The following is a 23,657-nucleotide window of genomic DNA, read 5'->3' on the forward strand; positions in this document are numbered from 1 at the left end:
GTTATTAACACTTGCCTTGTCCAGCAACGTATAACAGTTTTCAGGGCATGCCATAAAAATACTGGTATTTTCGATTGACGAGGCGCAAAAGGACATTTTTGGAGATGCTATTAAAAGCAATAAGTGATAGTATGGAAAATCTTTATAAAGACTCTGACTAAATTGGAAACTACATTATTAAATGTAGATATTAAGATTTTTGTTTAGATATATAACAATTTTAGTTTTATATTATAATTTAAATTATAAATCAGAAAACAAGCCTTCGCAGTCAATTTCAAATGTGGCTGGCGCTTTCGAAAAGCCTGTGCTCTCGGCCGCTTGGATTCTGCGCTCTGTGGCGACGGGAGCCGAAAGGACCTGAAAGGACGAGTCTTGCGACTTGTGAATGGCGCCCGGAGCGAGGAAACGAGCCAGTTGGGATGGCGAGAGGGACGGAGAGAGGGCCGGAGAGCAAGGATTCAGCAAGGAGCAGGCGGCGCGAGTGAGAGCGAGCCATTCGTGAATATTTCATGAACGATGGCAGCGATAGCAGCCAGCTTCGTGCCGCCGTTAACCGAGCTCCTCGCCGCCGAAGAGAAATGTAGGGAAACGCATCCCGTCATCGTCATCGGCGGCAGAGGCAGCAGCAGCAGCGGCGACAGCGATTTTCACAGCAGCAGCGACAGCGGGAAAATCGGCAGCAGGAAAATCGGCAGCCTTTCTGCCGTCGTTGCAGTGGCAGCAGCGCCTCCGAATTTTGGCCAATGCGTGTGCTCCTGGCGTTCAGTAAGAAAAGCGTCGCCCAGCGGTCTAGTACGAACGTATACCGAACGCTTTGTATATCCTGTAAATTATATCCTGTGTGTGCGATTGATCACGTCTGCCTGGTTCGTGCGTAGTTCGAAACATAGACTTCACAGCTTGCCTTGCCGTAGTGGCAAATTATTCTGGGCTTTGGGCTTGAACCTTATATTTCTTTAAAGATCACCTCAACCCATACACGGCATTTATCAAGCTGGTCTTATCGCGCACTTGGAGTCACTGACTTCTAAAGTTGCCAGCAAATTCGCGCGCGACAAAAACTCAGAGGCTGCCGGCGAAATAATAATTGCCATTGCAGCCAGCTGCTTGAAACTTTCCCAGCGACTTTGAGCCGGCTGAGCAGGGCTTCACTTTTTTGTTTGGCATTTTACCCTGTTATATTCTCACACATTTTCATTATTTTTTCATATTTTCGTTTTTTTTTTGTCCTGACATTTTACATACCAGACATTGATATTAAAACAGAAGACGTCTGGCAGGCAGAGAACTGAACTCGTAGTACTACTCGCATGACAGGAATATTTATAATTTCCGCTGCCAGCAGACACAACAGAAAAGAAAGAATAATTTGCGATTACTGGCAGGCAGAAGGCGAAGGAAATCCCTGAAACGATATTACAAGCCAAGTGCGCTTGAGTTCGTGTATTTCCGGTTGAACAAACACATAAGCGAAACATAAGAGAAAGGCGAAAAAAATATACTTACATATTCTCCACATGCCCCCATACTTACGTCGATATTTATATATACATATATGTAGTACATAAATAGAGTAACCAGCCAGCACGAAAAGTGAAAATACATAGAGGCGAGCGAGGCGAGAGCATATTTCATAAGTTTGCACTCCGCACACATAGAAAGTAGAAAGCAGCGGAGAGAGCCAGAGAAAGCTGGCGACAAAGGCTAACGCACGACCTTTGGCACCGAGTTCAGATCCTGCGGAGGGGTCAGCAGCAAATCAATAAAGACAAAGACTCACAGCCAGAGCAACTGCATCACCAGCCAATCCAGCTTCGCGTCCCGAGTCCAACGACCAAAATTCACTCGCAAATTATGCTGACCATGTCGACCCTGATGATGCCAGCACCGACCATAGCCATGGGTGCCCCGCAGATCACAATGGGTCCGCACAAGCCGCCGGAAACGAAGCTGCTGGCCATCCATCCCGCTGCAGCGGCCGCAGCAGCCGCCCAGCAGCAACAGCAGCAGCAGTCGGTGACAGCTGCTCATTTGCAGCACAATGGCCAGCAGCAGCACTCGCAGCAGCAACAGCAGCAGCAAATGTCGCAACAGCAACAGCAGCAGCAGCAGCTCGTGGGCAACAACTCCAAGCCAGGTGAGTGGAAAAGCGAGTTTCCCGGGGTGAATGTCCTTTTCGTCCCGTTTCGGTTTCGGTCTTGGTCTCGGTTTCGATTTCGATTTCGGTTTCGGCGCAATTTCCACCGGCAAAAGGTGTTGCATAAATTGAGAAATGTCGCTGTCACTTTGCCCCTGAGACGTGTTTCGAATGCGGCAGACAACGAGCTCCGTTTTGTTCTGGGGGTACTATTCGCATCAACAACTGGAATAAATTTTCAATAGACAACGATTTCATTCAGCGACTAAACTTCTGTATATTTGCAATATCAAAACTTAATTGAATGCATCATAACGGACTTGGCTGAAACCAAATAACCCAACTTAGGTAGAATTTTCTTTCTGATTCTAACAATTATTTGTGCCTAATTTAATGAAATGCCCTATATGAAAACTCTGGGAAATGCAAACCGTTTAATATCATGTAAAGACCAATAAATCAAGTATTATTTTCAGGAAAAAAACGCCAGCATAGTCATTTGCAATTCTAAACGTATTCAGATTGGCTTTCAGTTAGGATTTAATTGAATGAATTTTATTTTGCGATATAATTGCATTTCATTTTCAGCCAAGGATTTGTGCAGGCTTAAAAAGTTAGCAAATCATTCAAACACGGCCATGGCAAAAAATAATTTATCCTATTAGTTGTATCCTAATGAAATGCTGTTTGTGCTAAAATGTGTTCTATTTGTCAAATTTGTGCATTTATCTTAAAGCGCAATAAATTAGAGTACGCAAAAAACACATTATGCTACATATTATATATAATAATAAAATGCGAAACTTTAAAATAAACAAGAGTTCAAGTGCAGCAAAAACCAAAAGCAAAAGCTCAGTTAACAAGAAGCTCTTGAGAAATAACAACAGCTTACGTATTCACAGCAATGTCTGAACAATAACAATTCAAACCAAAAAGGGCAAAAAATGCCCAGGCGATCGATATCAGGGCACGATAACGTATTTCATATTTATAGAAATTTCGTATGCGTCAGATGGCCAAAATCATACTGGCAACACATTCAATTATTATTCGGTGAAAAGGTTCGTGTCTAACAATACGCACCTGACAAAGTGGATAAAGTGAAATTAGTTTTCGCGGTAATAAACTTATGGACAAGTCCAGAATACTGGCACATATAGCAAATAGTGACCCCCCAAGTCACTAACAGTGAAATAATAGTGAAACGATAACATTTTCATTCAAAAATACAAAGTTAAGTTACTCGAACTGGGGCTCCGCTGCCCAGCTGCCACGCGATCGCACAAACAGCTGTTTGCGAGCTTAAAGCTTTCCCAGGGTTCAAGTTTTGGCTAGAACCCTGGTGATTTGGTGCACACTACAATATGAACCCTTTAAATGAAACCGCTGCGGCTGATGAATCGTTGGATACTGCGTTTCTCCCGAGCCCCCAATGTGCTGCCCCGCAGCGCTTTCAAAAAATAAAGCGAAAGTCTCGTGCTTCTCCGGAGACTGAAAGGAAAAAACCAAAACAAAGCATCGGCAAACAAGGGGAAAACCCTTCGACTACAGAACCTAGATATGGCGGCAATTCAAACCGATTTGGTTTACTTGCGCATCTCACAGCCGACAAACAAGTAGGCAATGAAATTGACGATCTGTATGACCAGCCCAGTACCAGTCATCAAGCTGCTATTGCTGCCGCTAAGCGGGATGCAGCCTCCGCTGGTACCACTAGTCCAGTCAAAAAGGCGCAGTCCAAACCACCTCCTATAGTAATGGAGGGAGTGGACGACGTATGCCTGATGATGCAGAGCATTGAAAGCATAGTGGACCTAGAAAAGGTTGAGGCTAGGGCGTCAATGAGCGGTGTCCTAAGGCTTTACGCGGCTGACGCTAATACATTTCGCGCCATAGTGAACTGGCTCGAGAACGAAGAATATGAGTTCCACTGCTACCAGCTTAAAGAGGACAGGCCTTACAGGGTATGCGTGAAAGGCCTGCACCACAGTACGCTACATCACCAAATCAAGGATGAGCTGGAAAAGATCGGGCACAAGGTTCTCGATATTCATACACCGCTTAGGCGAAACGAACCGGGTACCTCAAAAGCGTCGCCAGTCAATATGTTCTTCCTAAATATTGCTGCTGCGGCAAACAATAAGGAGATCCTGGCGGTTAAGGCACTATGCCATATGAGAGTAGTTATTGAGCCTCTCCGCAAGCGTAACGCTATTGTCCAGTGCCATCGTTGTCAGCAGTTTGGCCACACAGCCAAATACTGCCGTAAGGCCCACATTTGTGTGAAATGTGCCGGCGAACACCCAGCCAAGGACTGTACCAGGCCACGCATCGAGCTGTGCACTTGCTACAACTGTGGCGGTCAGCATCCTGCAAACTATAAAGGTTGCAGCAAGCTACAAGCGTTCCTGCAGCGATCCAGACCCAGAAGTGGAGTGGCTGGAAGAACGGAAGTAAACGAGCGACCAACTTCACGGGGCTTAGCTGGAGGTAAGGAGATCCCCTCTTCTCGAGGCGGAATATCTTATGCAGATGTGGCTAGAGGGTCCATTCACCACAAGCAACCACTGAGCCTGATGCACCAACAACAGAAGCAACAGCAACAGCCCAATGATGGAAGTCCCAGTCGTCAAAGGAGCCGCAGCCGGACAAGGACGTCTAGGGGTACACTTCAGCGCTCGACGGATGCTAGCAGCAGCATTGAAGCCATCCTGCAGACGCTTAATGAAAACATTAATTCTTTGCGCTCGATTCAAGAGAAGCAGATGGAATTAATGATGATGATGATGAAGCAACAGCAACAACAGTCACAGCAGCAGGGGCAGATTATCAATCTGCTCACTGCTCTCCAAGCGCGTCAAGCGCCATAATGATGCCGCTGCGCATCCTAGTGTGGAACGCCGACGGCGTATCCACGAAGTTGCCTGAAGTAGAGTGCTTCGTGCGACGTCACGAAATCGATGTATTGCTGCTCAGCGAGACACACTGCAAGGGGGCAGAGACGCCTAAGCTATTCGGATTTGTAGCCTACACTGCCAATGATCCGAGTGGTGGCAACGCCAAAGGCGGAGCAGCTATCTTAATCAAATCTAGCCTTGCCCACTTTCCGCTAACACCAATAGCCACTGCCAAGGTGCAACTTGCGCCGGCGGTTATTGAAACGGCACTTGGTCCTATAAGCTTTGGAGCGGTCTACTGCCCACCGAGATTTGCATGGACTACGGACGAGTTTAAGGACATTCTGGAAGAGTTCCAGACGAAGTTCATTGTTGCAGGCGATTGGAACGCGTCCCACTGGCTCTGGGGTGCGGGAAGGAGCAACCAAAGAGGCATTGCATTAGCGAATCTCGTCCTAAATTCGGAGGTGGACTCGCTAGCAACAGGAGGACCAACAAGATACCCGTACGGCAGTAGAGGCTCACCAGGATACATCGATTTTGCACTGACAAAGGGTGTGCTGGGCATCCACGCTAGCATAAGTGCGGTTGTTGAGCTTAGCTCCGACCACCTGCCTCTGGTAATTACGCTGGATGCGGGGGCAATATCCTACCCTAAGATGGAGCGGCTTATCACTAGGCGTAGTAACCTGGAGGTATTCCAATCGCAACTGGAGTCCACACTGCCCCTCAACACTGCCTTAAACTCTGGACAGGACGTTGATGATGCTATCGAACTGCTCACCAACAATATCAAGTCAGCAGCTAGATTGGCAACTCGCAGAATATCTCGGCAGCCCGCGGCAGATCGAATACCAATACCCAGGGAGATCCTGCTGCTTATAGCTGAGAAGAGGCGCTTACGCACTAGGTGGATGAGGTCTCGGCACCCGTTGGACAAAACGGAATGGAATCGAGCGCTGAGTAGGCTCCGATGCGCGTTGGTGCTGCACAAAGCCGCATGGTTCGACGAAAGGCTTGCCAATACTGGAGTCGAAAGCGAAGCTACGCATTCGCTGTGGAAGGCCACGCGCGCAATCAAAAGGCGTTGCACGAGGAAGGCGCCTCTAGTCGATAGCAACGGGACATGGTGTCGGACCGACTTGGGACAAGCGGAGGTATTCGCTGCGCACCTCGCCGAGCGATTTCAACCATTCAAGCTTGCCAGCCTGCAACAGGTTGAAGAAACTCAGGACCAGCTGAACCAAGCGCTTCAAATGGATATGCCAATCACGCCGTTTGAACCCTGCGAGGTAGCCGAAGTCATTGTGCGCCAGAGTAACAACAAAGCACCTGGACATGACGTCATCTGCAACGCCACATTGAAGGCCCTGCCCAGACAAGCGATCCTCTACATAACGTTGGTTTTCAACGCTATTGTGAGGTTGCAATACTTCCCTTATCAGTGGAAGCTCGGGATAATCACCATGATCCACAAACCTGGCAAGCCGGAAAGGGAGCCCGCCTCCTACCGGCCGATCAGTCTCCTCCCTTCAATTTCGAAGGTGTTTGAGAGACTGATTGCTGTCCGGATTGTAAGGATTATGGAAGCCCAGGGGATTACCCCTGAGCACCAGTTCGGTTTCCGTGCTGGCCACTGTACTGTCGAGCAGCTCCATCGAGTCGTCGAGCAAATCCTGACGGCCTACGACAGTAAGGAATATTGTAACAGCCTCTTCTTGGACATTCGAGAAGCGTTTGATCGAGTGTGGCACATTGGACTCCAACTGAAAATCAAGCAGACGCTGCCTGCTCCATATTTTGGGCTGCTAAAATCGTACCTGGAAGGAAGGAGGTTCGCTGTGCGCTTTCATTCAGCAATTTCCACCGAGCACAACGTGGCAGCTGGTGTTCCACAAGGTAGTGTCCTCGGCCCCCTGCTCTACTGCCTGTATAGCCACGACATGCCGCAGCCGGATGTAAGCCTTTACGGGAAATCTATGTTGGCCACATTTGCCGATGACGTGTGCGTCACCTACAGGTCCCGATGCGAGCACGACGCAGCCGATGGTATCCAGGACTTTGCATACCGGTTCTCGGAATGGGCAAGACGTTGGAACATTGGCATCAATAGCAGTAAGTCCAACAACGTCTGCTTTACTTTAAAGCGGAGAACGCCACCGCCCGTCTACATCGAGGAAGCCCCCGTACCACAGCCGAACGCAGCAAAGTACCTTGGAGTGCTTCTGGATCGCAGACTCACATTTTCCAAGCATGTGACCGACATCAGAACGCGCCTACGTGCTAAGGTGACGAAGCACTACTGGCTACTTTGTTCGCGCAGTAAATTGTCGCTATCCAACAAGCTGACAATTTACAAACAGATCTTAGCACCAAACTGGAAGTATGGGTGCCAAATCTGGGGCTTGGCATGTGACAGCCAAATCAAAAGAATCCAGGCTATTCAAAATAAGGTAGCAAGACTTATCACCGGCTGCGAGTGGTTTGTTCGAAACACCACTCTGCACAGAGACCTAAAACTAGCAACGGTTTTCGACGAAATAAACCAGCACTCGAGCAGATACCATGACAGGCTGGAGCGCCACAGAAATCGGCTGGCCAGCGCTCTAAATAGATCTCGCCCACCAAGGAGGCTCAATAGAAGGCAACCGAGGGATCTCATTACCCGATCTCCTTTGACAAGGGTCCGCAGAAGCTGACGCTTATCTTAAATCCTATTTGTTATATGTGATTGTTATGTAATTCTAGTTAAATTACTGTAAATTTGAAAAAGCTAACTATAGTTAGCCGGCGAGCCCAAAATGGGCTGAATTAATAGATAAGAAGGACACAAAGGGGCTTCATGACTTCCCCGTATGCCTTAATAAATAAACTAATTAAAAAAAAAAAATAAAAACATTCAATTAAACGTGGCCCAGACAGTCGGAAGTCAAGGAAGTAGATTTCAAAAATACCAATAGAGCACACGTATCACTTTCGGGCAGTTTTAAATGAGTAAAATTCCAAGGGGCCAAATTCGCACACGTAATCCGAAAAATAACAAACTCGAACACGCATTTCAGAGATGAATTATTGTGGACACCACCCCTCTGGGCTGAAAATGTCAAGCGTAGGCATTACAAGCATAAATATCAGTTACAATTTTCATATTTTTAACCACAAATGAAAAATTTGATACAGCTTGGGCAGGCAGGGGAAATTGCATGCCCGTAGAGATTTACAACTTAAAAACAACTTAAGCCGAAACTGGGAAACAAAGGCAGCAGCAGCGATAGAGACAGAAACTGGGACTATTCTCCAATTTGTTGGCTCTACCATCCCCGGCCCCACAACACCCCCAAGTCCCTCAAACCGACAACGGTTGCTAATGGCAAAAACTATACACAAATAGACACTGGCAGGCATAAAACCGGAAACAACGGCACAGGAAGCTGCATGAAAATGAAACGAGGAAAAGCGGCCAGGCGACCAGGCGGCCTGACTTTGGGCTGTAATGAAAAATGGAAAATGTCTACTACTGCGACTGGGACGACTAAAAATAGTGAAAAGTTGAGTGTGCGTCGGTGTGGCATCTCGTTGAGTCGAAAGCCGGCAGAAAGGCAGCAAGAGCAACTTGAAAATGAATTTAATTATGGCAAAAAAGTGAAAATTTCCACACTTGAGTCTGCGAAGTTTGCCTTTCCCTTTGGCCGCCGGAGCGTTGATGAGCGGCTGAAAAGTGTGAGAAAATTACTAGACAAGACAACACCAACTGGCGGGCATGGCACATAAATAGAAGCCGGGGCGAAAGTGAAGAGTCCGCCGGTTCCGGGCATTGTGTAAGTTGGCTTAATGCGGCCCGGCTTACTAGAAGTCCGGGAAATCGAGGGGGGAAACGAGTGCGAAAGTGGAGCAAATTCGCTAGTTGTTAACCGGCACAAAAAATATAGATGGAGAGTCATTTCCAGGACAATTGACTTTGCGATGATCCGCACTTATCCACTAATTAGCGGGGAAATAGGAAAAGTCGATGGCAGCACAGCACTAAAGCCAAGTGGTCACTAATTGAAATCTAGATAATTTTTACTTTCGAATCGATTATTTTCTATATAAAGTTAGTACAGAAACAGTAACTATTATAAAAACGGATATTTAAGTCCAGCTTCGGTTTTCTTTATATTTTTCAGAGATCTTAAGTATTCTAAGTATTAGTCTATTTCAACCAGTACAACCTTAATTTTTGAATCATATTAAAATACTCAAGTTCCATGCATCTATAGAAATCGGAAATGTTATATGGGTTTTTGAGTAGCTTTTTATTGAAAAGAATCCGATTGGGAAAAGGCAAGAGGGACAATTGACTTTGTGATGAGCCACACTTAGTTACTAATTAGCAGGGGACTAGAAAAAGTCGACAACCGCAACCGACAAAGCAAACATTGATTACCAGGCCAAATGATTGCAAATTGAAAATTAAGCACGCCGCTGAATTTCCAATTCAAATGCGAGAGAGTCGGCCAAACTGCCGGCAAACCGAAAGGAGCAGAGCGTAACAGGCACATGCATATAAATTTATATATGCACTAAGGACACACAGTGCACACCCACACAGCTGCACTGGCACACGGTGCATGAACTTTCGAGCAGCACTTACACACACATACACACTGTGAAAGGATGGTTGTGTGGTGGGGGGCGGGGGCGGGTTACACCTACATGCCGCTGTTGCAAAAACAAACAGCGACTGCGAGTTTCTCAAGTGTCGCAACTGCAACAGCAGCAGCCAAGCCAACAAGTGCCACAGTAGTTGGCTGTGGGAGGACTCCCGTCCGCAGCATCACAACAGCATCCACCGCCTAATGGAGGTTCAACTACAGTGGCAGCTAGCCGTACGAGATGCTCCATATGCTGAACAACTCACCTTAAATTTAGCTTGAATTCAGAACATTGAGGATTCTGGTGTTAGTTTTTTATTTCAATTTAATGAAAAATGAATGGAATGGGTAGCTTATGCAATAAGTTATATAGGATATTTATTTTAATTGCAACTGCTTAGTCTCAAGCCTCTTGAATGATATCCTTGGCCAGATTTAATTGGTGAAGCGATTCTGCCAACCTAATTTCCACTGTATTTCGGTGAATTATCTCCATCTGGCTGTGATCCGCCTGCACTTGGCTGTTTTTCCGTGCCCCCAAATGATGCAACAACAACGGCGAGCGCGCTTTACTTTCGCTCAGGCAACGGCGACAGCAAAACTTTTAAATTGGTTGGCAACACTTGCAGCCAACATATACACACACCCTCATACGGACAAACACACATACTAAATGTTTGTTTTGGAAATGAATTTGGCAATTTTTGTACAGCAGCAAGGCTCCGGCGAGGAGCGGGCAAAAGTGGCAAAGTGAGGTGAGAGACAGCAGGCAACACTTCAAAGTAATTTGCCAGCAAATCATTGGAAGGAGTCAGTTGCCAAGGCGGAATAACCGAACAGGATAGCAGCAGCCGAAAAGTATGCAACGCCAAATGAAACACACACAGAAACGTTAAGGATAAGCATGTAATGTGAGTGTGTGCGGCAGTGAGTTTGTGTGGGTAAAAAACCACCAAAGTGAAATGCATTTATCGACCGCAAAGCATTCGAAATGAAATCTGTTTAAGGATTTTAATACCCCAGCAGAAACGTGGAGTCTGCATCAGAATCTTTGACTGCGATTGTGAATGTGTATGTGTGTGAGTGTGTGCAAGGAGAGGGTTGTGCGGGTGTGTAGGTGCATGGGTGGCGAACACAAAAAGTCAATGAATTCGTTTGGCGAATTGAAAAATTAATTCAGTTGCCGTCGCTGGCATTGATAAGGAAAAGTACAGGGAACTGGAAAAACTTTTACACGCCGCTTTTCTTTTATGTGTGTCTTTATCTTCGCTTCGTCTGTGTGTGTGTGTGTGTACTTACACACACACTGACAAGCTTTTTACTTACTAATGATTTCTCATTTCGCTTACGGTATTTCTCTCTTACTCGTGCTTTTTGTCTTACTTTGCGTTTTACAGCACACCCCTACACCCATACACATTGAAACCGAATTACTCACTGACGTTGTTGTGGATTTTCCCTCCCAGTTTTCCCATCTCGAAAAGCGAAGGAAATTAAGCAAAAAGCGCAAAGATTTATTTCGCTTTGATCAAAATTAAATGAATTGATTTTAATACGCCCCGTGGGCAAGATATTTCCTACGCTTTCGCAAATGAAAACGCATAAAAAAGGTGTTGGTTGGCCTTGTGGGCGTGGCGTTTCTGGGCGCTGCTCGTTGTGAGCTTTATTTTATGCCAGCGGCCATTACAATTGAGTAGCTTTGGCCATAGCTATGTGCCCGTGTCTGTGTGAGCCATTTGAATTCCCATCCGCACTGGTGTTGGTGTGGAGTGCCCGTGCTTAAAGACTCTCAATAAATTCTACTTGAATTGGGTACAAAGTGGAGGATGCGATAAAATGTTTAAGAAAAGCGTGTCGGAAAATTAAGGTTGTATTGGACTTTAAGTCTGCTTAGGTTTTGTATCTTATAAATCGAATCTTCATTGGCATTTTCAATGAGTACGTACAAAATGCGTAACCGAATTGTTTTATTTAGCATCTATTTGGTAAAATTAGTGGAATATTCAAATGTCTGTACGTGAAATCATTAACGTGTATCTTTGTCCTAAAAATAGCACACTTGTCATGGAGTGAAACATAAAAATCGTTGCTTGATTTGATGTCTCCCCGCTGTCCTGTTCATTCCGTTTGATTACATTTCATTTGATTGGTAACATTTTTGACTGTCCATTTTTTACACTGCAATTTCTTTTGTGCTCCGTTTTGTTTCCTGTTGGTGGCGGCAAATGAAAAGTTCACATTTCATTGCTCAATTCGACATTTGACATTTGGCAGCGGCAGTGGCATAGAAAATGAGGTTCAGTTTTTCCACAGTCTCCGATTCTCAGTGTTTTCGTTTCGTTCCCTTTATTTTCTTGCTTTCGGTTTTCAAAATTCAGACAATTGACAGCGGCGTCATTGTTGTTGTTCGTATTGTTTGTCATCGCATTTGTCGCTTTTTGTCTGTCGATTTTGCCACCTTCCTCCAGCCGCTTGTTTTGTTGGCGCCGCGTAATAAAAGTGTCTGCGGACCATTCGCTTGTTGCACGGTGTAACAAATTGCTCATGCCCACATCGCATCCGAGCAAAGCGGATTTCAGTGGAGGCAAAGGTGTGGGTCCAGCCACTGGTCAACACTTTGGCGCAATTTAAATTTCATGCATTTTTCATTAACGCCAAAAAGGAGGCGACCACTCGACTGAGTTCCTCCATTACCCGGCGCCGAGGACGTGAACTTTTTCAGCAACGAGTGGCACAGCACCGGAAAAAGAAGTAACAACTTACTTCAAAGATATTTTAACAAATTTAAAAAATATTTAAATAGTGTTAAATTTGGCATAAACTTTACAACGAAAGTACAAAACTTTCTAGCCTCCCATCTGGTAAGATGGCATTTCAAACTCGAGAACATTTTTAAAGACCTCTAAGCTCGTAACTAAACAAAACGTACAGCCCGAGGGAAATAAAAGGAAAACGTTTTTCAAATGACTTTGCAATGAATTGGCCAACTGATCTGATGACCGCAAGTGTGGATTAAGAGACTGAGAATCGGAGGGCCGAACGGGAAGTTGGCTCATCTTAAATGCCCATCTATTTTACTGCTGCAGCCCCATATACCATATAAACACACAGAAGCACTTGGGCTCGAGAACCAAGGCCCATTTACATTTTCGTACTTCTGCAATGCCCAGCGTCCAAAGGCTCCCATCCACATATATCCTTCGAAGTCAGGACCATCCTGTCGTTCGGTTCGTATCGATTTTGAGTGTCGCCTGCCATTCAAATGGTTTTTATTTCGCATTTATGTGCCCGGCCCAGACTTTGTCCTCACACTTTTCAGTTGCTCTGAGTTTGGCACGATTTAATGCATTGGCCACAGTTCCTCCTTCAGTCGGCCAACTGGATCCAAGCATACACAGAACATAAATGAACAGTACACAGTTAATTTGCATTCATGAAACATACAAAGTAAGCCATCGGTTCCTAAAGTAACAACTTTACTGTCAACTTGAATAGAGATTAAATAATTATTTTGTAATTTTCATTTTCTTACTGTGTACCGCAAACGTGTGAGTCGTTTTCCTTAACCCTTTACCGCCATGTCCGCATTGTTTTGCTCGTTTGGCATTCCAGCTCCTCGGCTTTCGGTGCCTTTGTTTTTTATGCCCGGGCCAAACTTTTGCATAAAGTCATTTGGGGCGTTGATGGAATTTTTGAACGGACCTCCCATCGCCGATCGGCGGGCAAAAGCGTTTAGTCTTGAGCTAAGTTTTATGAGCTGTGCGTGCGAACTTCTGTGTGACTCTGGTCTCATTTGCGCTGGCAAATACGGCAATTTATGCAAATAATAATTTATAAAATTTCGCATAGTTTTCCCGGGGCCAAAGAGAGCTTAGCCGAAAATAAAAACAGTTCGGGCTAAATAAAACAAACTGTAAGTAAATAAAACATGGACTGCGGGCTGGCCAGGGTTTCCGGCTTGGCCAGGCCATAAAAAGTGCTAAGTAAACACATGTGCCCGGCATCCCCGCTCTTTGCACATCCGCACCCGCAAAGCAAATGCCTGCACATAGTGTAAACACATAAATTTATGCATTTTCAATGGAGAGCTGTTAGCATAAATTTACGGCCCAAAAAAAAGACGACAAAAAATGGGGAAAATCAACGACTGTTGGGCGGATGGGCGAATGGGCGGGGCAAATGGTGTTGGAGGGTCAGCCAGCAACAACACACTGTACAAAAGTGCTCAACAAAACCAAACAAAACTAAACTGAGCGAAAATAGCGTTAAAGCAACGCAAAGCAAACAGTCGACAGTTGAGTTGCTGCAGAGCTCGAAACAAACAAAAAAATGCAAACAGAAAACAAACACAGCAAAAAGGCAACTCGCCGGAAAGCGGAAAAGGGCGGCGAGGGTCCAATGGGCAGTGGGTGGCCGGTTAAGGGTTAAGGCGGCGGCTGGGTGGTTAAGGGTGTGGTGGTGGTGCGGGTGGGGGTGCCCAGCAGGGGTGTCCTGCAAAAAACTTGAAGCAAATAGAGAGACTGCTTTAAAAACCTTAACACATTTCCAATGATTGAATCAATAAACGGCGACAAGTGCGTTTGTATTGCTCGCTGTGATTTTGCGTGTGTGTGTGCTCGCACTGAGAGAACAAGTGGTTAGATTTAGGGGATTTAGAAAACAAATGTACATTTTGAAGGATATGCATAGCTTAATAGTTTATGTTAGTACAACAAACGTAGTTTTGTTGGTACCTTTTTGTTGCCCAAGTTAACCTAAGTGTACTCCCGAAGTGCATTTGTCTGACTGGCGTTAACTACTGCCAATTGGCGATAGGGAAAAGAGCAACTGCTGCTCTTTTTCGGCAGGATGCGTGTTCCGCTGCTATTTTTGCATACTTGCGTTTGTTGCCAGCTGACACTGGTCGGTACCAGGACCTTTTTTCTTGGCCAAACGGAGTGATTTTGGCCTGCACCTCTTTTTTGTGTGCTCACCTTTTGGGCCGAGGGCTGTGGCCAGCTGCGCTCCGAATTGCATATGGCAAATGTTAAAAGGTTTGCCTTCTGGCCACTGTTAAAATGGGATTACTGAGTCGATTCGAAGTTGAAGCCTCAAAGCAACTTACCCGGAACATTCTCTATTATTCAGATATGGTGCCGGCATAAACCACGCCAGGAGCACGCTTTGTGCTAGCTGCAAAAACTTTCTCTAATTATAAATATCTGTTGCCATGACCGTTTCACATTCGTTGCTTGGCCAAGAGTTGAATGGAAGCCGCAGAAAACAATTTGCAAACTTTGCAGGATCTGCGGTGGCCTTTTCTCATGTCCCCAGCTTCCGCAAGAGGCAAACTTTAAACATTTTCATCGCACTTTTCAACGCAGAAGTCATGGCGCAGTGGAGTTAGATATGTCAATAAGCACGCACACCGTACATCCCCGGCAACTTATCAATTTTTCCATGCTCAAACCCACTTAAAGGAGATTCCCAGTGGGAGGGGCGGACTGCAGACTGTACAAACATTTGACTCCGCCGGAGAGGCAATGGCAAAGTCAAAACGAAGCGGAGATGCAGTCGGAAATGCCATTGAAAATAGTTTAAAGTTGCACCAAAAAGGATATTGAGCTAAGCCAGTTGCAGCTTACAAGGCGGAGAGTGTGTGAGGGTTCTTACACTGGAAACATTTTTGACCGCAAAGTAAATAGAGTAAAAACCATCTCAAGAAGAGCTTTATTTAATATGGCACATTGGAAGGACTTCATGTAAGTGCCCCCGATTTTTTTCAAGTGCACAGTGTGTGTTTGCTCATGAGCTAGTGGTGTCCTCTGTTGGTTTTCTATTTGCCTTCGACTCGCTGCTCGCTGGCTGCTTATGGAAATCCGCATGATGATTGCATATCCTTCGCCAGAGACGCTGCCATATCCCTAATGCCGCCGAAAGTTTGCGTTCATTTGGCTGCTGCATGCCAGCCGGAGTCCCGCCCGTCGCCTCCTTCTTCCTGTCATGTATTTTTTGCTATCCTTTTTTCCTGTGATGCTTTCAGCTGAGAAAACTTTTACTTGGGTTTTTCCTATTTTCCTTGTCGGCTGCGGTGGCGGTGGCCAAAGTGTTTCTCTTGCATTTGAAGAGCTTTTTCTTAATGTCACTTATGCATAAGTTCCTATGAGTTTGGCCACACACAAACACACACACTGACACACATAAGGAAGTATATATACGTATATGCATATCCATGGCCGGGGTGGAAGCTCACTCATGTTTGCGTGTGGATAAAAGTGCAGCGGGTGTGCGTGTGTGTTTGTGTTTGAGACTAACTTGATGGCACATCCTCCATGGGGATTTACAAGTGCTTAGTCCTATGTCGCAAAAAAACGCTTTAATATTATTATACTTTCTTCTATGTGCTCTGGCAATTTTTGCTATTTTTTCATTTGCTTTTAAATTAAATTAAATGGATGGGAAAAGAGGAACGAGACGCGAGCGTGCAAATTGAAAGCCCAGATTCTTAAAGCTCCTCGCCACAGCCAGCCGCAAAACATCATAAATAAACACCGACGCACACATGGGCGCCTTGATGTATTACATGTGTTGGCATTATTTACTTAACTCGGCTCTGCTCTATTTTAGCCGCTCCAAAAAGTCAAGTCTACTTTTGTGGGCGCAGCTATTAGTGCAGCAGCGAAAGGCAAAGGCAGAGGCAGCGCTGAAATGGCAACAACAATGCCATATAGCCAGGCTATAAGGATGAAGACATTAGGGCCCAGCATGCGTTACCAACGCACCCATACACAGACACAGATTGCCAGACATGGGCGTAAAGAGAAAGAAATATAATGCCAACATAACATTTAATCCAAGGAATTCCATATCGCAGCCAGTGGGAAAGCCAGGCGAAGGCAAACATTTGCCACCGTGAAGCAAACTTGGTTGTTGTCCGCTTTCGACAGTAGGATGGCAAATGTGGCGAACAAACATCGGTGTAACCCTAGAAGGACCATGTGAATTATCAGTTTAGGCGTTCTCTGAAACAGTAGAAAATAAGTATTTCATTAGCCCAACTTGCTTAACGTGGCCAAAAACTATAGTCAAGAAAACGAAACTTCTGAGATTAGCTAAATCAAGCTAGAATTCGTTAATTTTTATTTGGCAGGCAGATAACTGTAAATCTAAAATCCTTAATCCGAATTTCTTTGGCAATGTTTTATAACTGAAATTTAGTAGCAAACTATCCTGAAACACCTGAGCTTTCCTATTACAAGATTGCTGCCACTATCTGCCTGATGGCTAATGCCTGGACGATCATTGCGTAATCTGAGCAGTAAGTAAATGCTTCCACTAAACTCGGACCCCGTGGCAACTTGTAATGTTTATTTCCACTGTGCTTATCTGGGCAGAGTCAGAGTCCTGGCTTTGGCGCACTTAAATGGCGCACGAGGAAATAGAGGAGCGCAGCAGATATACTTTTAGCAGCTCAACTGAGCTGAGCTTCTGGTCTGGCCTGGGTTTCTGGCTGGGCTGTGCATGAGCCGGCAACGGAAGGAAGAAATAATCATAAAAATTATTTCAGCATACACACACTACACACGTAATGCACATGTGTGCGAGTGGTGATCATAATGTTGCAGGGTGGCGCTGGGGGAATCTCTTCATTTTCGATGCCTCGGAAGGATTTACACTTTAATGGCTGAGGCAAGGAAAAAAGAGGAAGACGAAGTCGAAGGCGTGGCTGCCTTTTTTAATTTTCGTTCTTCATATTTTCTATTTAGCAAGAGATCTTTGCTTATGTGTGTGTTGGTGTTAATGGGTCTCGTGTCTGGCCAAATTGATATCCCGCCGTCGTTTTTAATGCCTTATGAATGCGGCTAATGAAAGTGTGCGTGCCGGCAGCCAAAGCGCACTTTTTATTATTATTTTCTAAGCCGCACTTAATGCTCATCGCACTCCCCCGTTATTCCCATGACAGGTAAGCCAAAAGAAACCGTCTCGACCGAGAGTTCATTTGCCAAAAGGGAGCCAGGAAGAAAACATGATTGGAAGTCGGTAATTTTGAAGGTCGCTACGGTGAGTTGCAAAAGCCGCATACCGACTGGTAAATTTGATTTATTCGGGCACGTGGATGCACCCGGGGGCGCCAAGAAACTGAAATGAAAGAAAAAAGGGCAACGCGGGACAACCACCGACAGCATCGTTAACATTTAATTATGCCATTTTCATTTCCGTAATGAAATGAACTTGTTAGGGCCGTCTTTGTTCTCTTATTCATTGCCCTGGCAAATTATCATTGATTTTGTTGCTTAATCCGCCTGACCGTCGCACTAAGGTGAGCATTAAATCGAATTAATTTCGGGTGCTCGGTGGTGGCGGTGGGCCACCACCCCATTTGTTGGTTTCCAGTTGTCCTGGAGAGTGGCCATTTGACATTTGTCGACAAAACGTTTACATTAAATGTCCTGTGCCGTGTGACCATTGCTCGTTTCGCCTTCTTCGCTTTTGTTTCGCCCCTCTTCACAGCTCCTTCTCCCTGTTTGTGTTATACCAAGTGTCTTGGTCCTGTCTACGGGTCGACATTCCTGAAATTTTGCGCATTGTCCGGACGGAGCGAAAGTGACACGGATGGCAGGGAACACAGACCAGGGGGCAGGGAACAGGGAGCTGGACGCTTAGCGCCCAAGTTGAGACATTTGCGTTGACAATTGCTCGGAATTGGAAATAAGATATTTGCGACTCTGGACTCTTATGTGGGGCAGGAATTCGGATTTTTAGATTCGAATTATATTTATTGCCAGTTCGGGGAATGTCATGACCATACATTTGTCAGGACCAACGGCAAATGCAATTAAGCACGTCTTCCCCTCAAAAATCACTCAATTTGAAATTTACGTTTTCGGGTTTTTCGGGTCTCGCACACGCTCCATTAAACGGCAAACAAAGGCCGAAAAGCCGGAGTGGAATAAGCCGCCCGAGGTTTTGTACGCAAATTTTTTAATTTATTGCATAAAATGTTGTCGGGGTTTTCCCATGTTGGCAAGCCACAAAAGCCAAAGAAATTGTTTCAATTTGTCATGACAATTTCTTTGAAATGCCGCTGCTAAAAAATGTCCGCCCCCGCAAAACGTCGTCTGCCATCAAAGCACTGAATTCAATTTGGTTTAGAGGGAAGCCGGGCCGGGCTCATTCCTCTGGTAATTTCCCAAAGTTCCTCCTAGGTCTATGTCGCCGAGCTTTATTTGCTCGGCTGTAATTTGCAATTTTCACCTTGCCCCGTCGCCGAGGGAGTGGCAAAATCGCGGGAAGGAAATCGTTGAGGGCTAGACCATTATCAGAATTGCGAGTGGGCCATGGGCCGTGGGTCGGCTGGGTTGACAAATCAGCGGCGCCCTCCCAATGACATTAAAGGCAGCTCAGTTGAGCTGAGACGAGGCCGTAATGCTTGGCTGCCGCTGATGATAATGGATGCTGTTTTTGGCTCTGCCATTTGGCAAGCGGCTGCAGTAAATCTGATACATCCCCTTGGCATAAATAAATAGGCACATGGGAGCTGCCAGGGGTGGGGCGGCCCAAAAGCGATCGCAATCTGAAATTGCATCTTGCCAAATCGAATGAAGCCAACTGAGGAGTCGGATGACCCAAATTAATGTTGCAAATTGGAACAACCTTGTTATTAAGCAGAGCCAAGTCATTAACTACTCACAAGGTGTTAAATGACCTTAAAAAAAAACATTGAACAACATATTATTAAGTTAAAAGAGTTATATAAAGTTATTGAATTTAACCATTTTCATGAATTTAAAACAAATCGTTAAGTGCACCTAATCTGAATACGTGGAATGGGGAAAACAATTTGGCTAATAGATGCATTCCAGCATTTGCTATCCATTCGCCTGCATCTTGTGGCTGCCACTCAAATGAAAAGCAACGTGTCCCTGGGCAACGGGTCCCCAGAATCCCGGACCAAACACATCTCACGTGGCAAAACCCAAACTGAACCCGAACAGGACGATAAATCTTCAGCTGGAAGCGTTGGCATCGATGATGCGCCTTTAAGCTGCTTAGTCTCTGTCCGCATCCTGATGCCCCACGCCTTTCGCCCCGCAGCCCCACATCCCCGCAGCCCACGGCTTGGCTTGCAATTTCCGCTGCGCCGGCGGGACGCATATTAGCTGGCTGCCAGTGGATTCAGGACTGAGGACTCAGGATTCCGGGTGGACAGGCGACGGAAGCGTCACGGCGGAAGCGCAAGAACAAAGTAGCCAGATCCGGACAGCTCTGAGCAGCCAGTGCAGCTGGAATTTCTCCGGCTCCTTCTGGATCCTGATGACTGGCAGTCGCGGATGTAACAATATGATTGGATTATTATTATATTATTTATTGAAAGGGTCCGGCTCAAGTGTTGGCTGCTGCTCCAGAGATTGGGGCGCCAGATAATGAATGGTGGCATCGACATCGGCATCTTTTCCGCTCTTTTTTTTCCTTGCTCCACTCTAGTTTTCCTCCGTCGGACTCTTTTTTCATCCTTTTGGCCTCAAATGGCAAGCAGACATGCAATCAGCCCGGGATCTCTGCCGTACGGGCGTTTGTAATTGGGCCCTTTTATCTCGTCCACCGTTCGGGCCAATTAAAGTTAGTTTGCAAAGTAATTAAGACGATTATGTGGCGCTCAAGTATCAATAAGCGCCAATTATCCAAGTATTTCGCATCGATTGTTACTCGTTGCGGCGCTCTTTTCGGTTTTCGCTTGAAATAATTTGGTTAGATAATTTTTTAGCGCCACTTAAGTGATTGCCTTCGGTGGCCGCGGCAAAAGGTTATGTAAATGGAAAATGGAAAACGTAATTACGAACACGAAAAATAATTATGGCAAGAGGGTCGAATGAGGAGAAAGAGTTGGCTGACAAGGATTTAATTGGCTATACGGCGTGGAGGGAAAGGGGAACTTAGATTTTTATAAAATGAAGAATAGAGAGAAAAATTGTGGCTGGAAATACTATTGTAGTACTTACAGTTAGCTGTAGACTATTTTTTACGTAGCAATTCACTAAGGATTTTCCTCTGTGTGGGGAAAATGTTTTCCCAGCCAAAAGTAACTGTCAAGAGCCCGAGCAGAAATCATGCAACTTCAGCAAGCTAAACTGCAGTCAATGCCGGGCGTCAATCAAGCAACTTTTGGCTTTTGCTAATGAACTTCTGGGCGCATCCACTCATTTGAAAGTCACTCAGCTTAATTCACAACACTGCCACTGCCAGTGCAACGGCCACGCCCATCGTCCTTCGTCCGCCCCCTCACGAAGCAGAACTAATTCCAGAGTCTGTCGCTTCGGCAGTGTCAGAAAGCCAAATTTTAATCTGTGATGTTGCCAAAACTTGATAAAGAAAGTTCAGTCTTGTATGCCACATGCTTAGATGGATGCCACGCCACACCCAGTGGATCATTGGGTGCCGGGCCTTGCAGGGGCTCTTCTGGAGGGGATTGCAGTGGGATTGCTGCACTTTGCAGGCCATACTTCACTCTGACATCGCAATCCCCCATCTATGGCGATTCATACATCTGCTCTCCGCTCTGGCTGAAAATTCCTTTGCGTCATTGGCAAAAGTTACGCGCATTTCAGACCCCCCGCGACCCCTTGGGGAAAAAATAAATCTTCGACTTTAGATAGTGTGTTTGTACTGCAATGGGGCCAGGATGAAGGGGTCAAAGGGGTCCAGAAGGGGGGTGCTAAAAAGCATTTGTTATCGCCGCAGCAACATAAATTCACTTTTGTAATTATTTCTGGTATTAGTAGCTGAGGTAACAAGCGGAGAAAAGTCAGCCAACGACTGCTGGCTCTGACCGAACTCCATCATGGCAGCAGCTCCTCTCGCTCCACCCTTAACCCACCCGATCCTGGGCACCCACTCATGTCCTTACACTGAAACGCAATAAATTTAAAATCAAAGCGGAGTGGCTGAAACCACAAATCTAAGGATTAGGAATATGTAATTTCTATAAATATTTCCTAATAGAAATACTGAACGATATTTAAGGGTTGATACCATGAGTTGAGAATGTAAACCTTAATAGGGAGTTTCAGTTATTTAACGTCCCTATATTTTCCTAGGTGCATCGAAAGCAGCAAGGACTCAAAACGAATGGACGCCAGCGAGATTATTTGTTAAAGCTGGCAACTGAGCAGCAGACTGTGCTTAAAACACACACACACACGCACAACCGAAAACACACCACCCACCCACACACACGGACGCAGGAGCTTAACCCACCAATACACACATAGCAACAACTTTAAAATTGAATCAATCATTCTCACTTTGATGCACATCAGCAACAGAAGCTGCCGTCGTTGCCTCGACTGCAGTTTTAGCCAAAGAAAATGGTTCATAGGCGAAATGGCTTGGTCACTGGAAAGCGGGAAAGCGGAAGAGCGGGAAAGTCGGGGAAAGGCGGTGAACAGCGGGAATGGCCAAGGGGGTGGGGGTTAGGTGGCAGCATAAGCTGTAACTATAAACAAGCAGCTTATGTGTGTTTCAGTCGTTCGTTTTCTGCTTTTTGCACTGGGTGTTAATTTTTGTTGGTTCATGAAGTCGTCTTCTCCAGCTAGAGCTTTCTAGCTGCTCGAGCTCCTTTTCCCCATTGCTACAGGCAGAGAAAAACCCAAGTAAAAGTATTCGAAGCTCACTCACTTTTGGAACTTGTCATTAGGCTTTTACAATTACCATAAAGCTAAGTATACACGTCTGCTTTTGAATGTTCGCAATGAGTCGAAAGACATCTCAGTACTTGTTTCTCGCTGTGCAGCCCTGCTTAAACACTTCTCAACATGGCCCGGCAGCTGTGCGCAGTTCTAACGAGCAAAAACTAATAAATCCCCACGAAAATGGCTGCGGAAACGGAAGCCGTGTGTTGTGTTGTGTTCAGCTCCCTGTTCACAACCCAATCCGAGTCCAAAAAAGCAGCGGAGAGTCGAATGCGAATCCGAATCCAAATCGGAATCCCTGGCCAAAGCTATGGCTATGGCTCGGATGTCTGTCTGATGTGTTTTCTTGCTTAATTCTTATTATTATCCCAGCCATTATTATGGTCGTTGTTGCTGCTGTTGCCGCTTTCACCCGGCGTCTTTCACAGATTTCCTTGGGCCAGGCTTCTTTTATTCATTCATTCTTTAGCACTTGCGAGCCAAGTTGCTTCGCCCTGCTGCTTCGTGTTGCTTATCGTTTGCTTGTATTATTATTGCCACTGCCACTGCCATTGTTGTGGTGTTGTTGTCATGCAATAGTTCATTTTAATCTAGCGGCAGGATAATGCAAGAAGGATTCCGTAATTTAGCCTCAGTGATTCAGCTCCTTGGGCCGCCTTTCTTTGTCTTCCATTATCGCGGCGCTATATCTGGCCATTCCGTTGATTGTGCAAACTTTGCAGTGGCCAACTCGAGTTATAATAAATTTCATCACATTTCCACGACTGACCCTAAATAAAATAAAATACGCTCGAAGCCATAACATGATTATTTCATCGCCGCTTCTGCACTCAACTTGCCACCACAGCATCCCCATTGCAGTCAAGTGGTCGCTGTAGCTCTCCAGTTGGAATCAGATGCAGCAGATTTAGTTGAATCTATTTCCGGCTGCTTGGGCGGCGGCTTTAACTTTTTAAACAGTTTGTCACATAAATTAATTGCCGGCAGTGCAAACTATTGCGAGCAAAAATGATAGCAGCAACTTTTCAGTCACGTCTGGCACATGGAACATGGAACATGGCAGCTGCATTTTAGCCCCATCCAGCCAGTTGGCCTGTCCTGGATGTCGCTTGAGTGTAGGAGTGCTTAAAGAGTTTAGTTTATGTTTAACCATCTAGAAAAAGTGGCGTTTCATCTTTGTTTATATACCTAAGCACTTGGAATAATTATTTAAACCGTATGTTGTAGAAAAACAGTTTCATTTCCAATCTATTTTTGAGGTTCCTTCGGATTAGGTGAAGCTTTCTTGGGAAATGATTATGGGTTTTGATCTCTCACA

General features: G+C 45.6%; 1 protein-coding gene across 5 annotated transcripts in view; it reads left to right on the forward strand.

Annotated features, from left to right (window-relative positions):
• The first annotated feature begins 778 nt into the window (after positions 1–778).
• LOC117144833 (nucleolysin TIA-1) overlaps positions 779–23,657 on the forward strand; it is an 88,230-nt gene continuing 65,351 nt past the window's right edge. Inside the window, exons 1-2 of one of the 5 annotated variants that reach the window (XM_033310218.1) lie at positions 779–869; positions 1,252–2,140. In XM_033310218.1, the coding sequence (XP_033166109.1) occupies positions 1,858–2,140 (283 nt within the window). In that variant the 5' untranslated portion in view covers positions 779–869; positions 1,252–1,857. Of the gene's footprint in view, positions 874–1,251; positions 2,141–23,657 lie in introns of all 5 variants that reach the window. The other 4 variants (XM_033310221.1, XM_033310222.1, XM_033310220.1 and 1 more) reach the window with 4 other exon arrangements.

Source organism: Drosophila mauritiana, chromosome 3R (assembly GCF_004382145.1).
Source record: "Drosophila mauritiana strain mau12 chromosome 3R, ASM438214v1, whole genome shotgun sequence".
NCBI lineage: Eukaryota > Metazoa > Arthropoda > Insecta > Diptera > Drosophilidae > Drosophila > Drosophila mauritiana.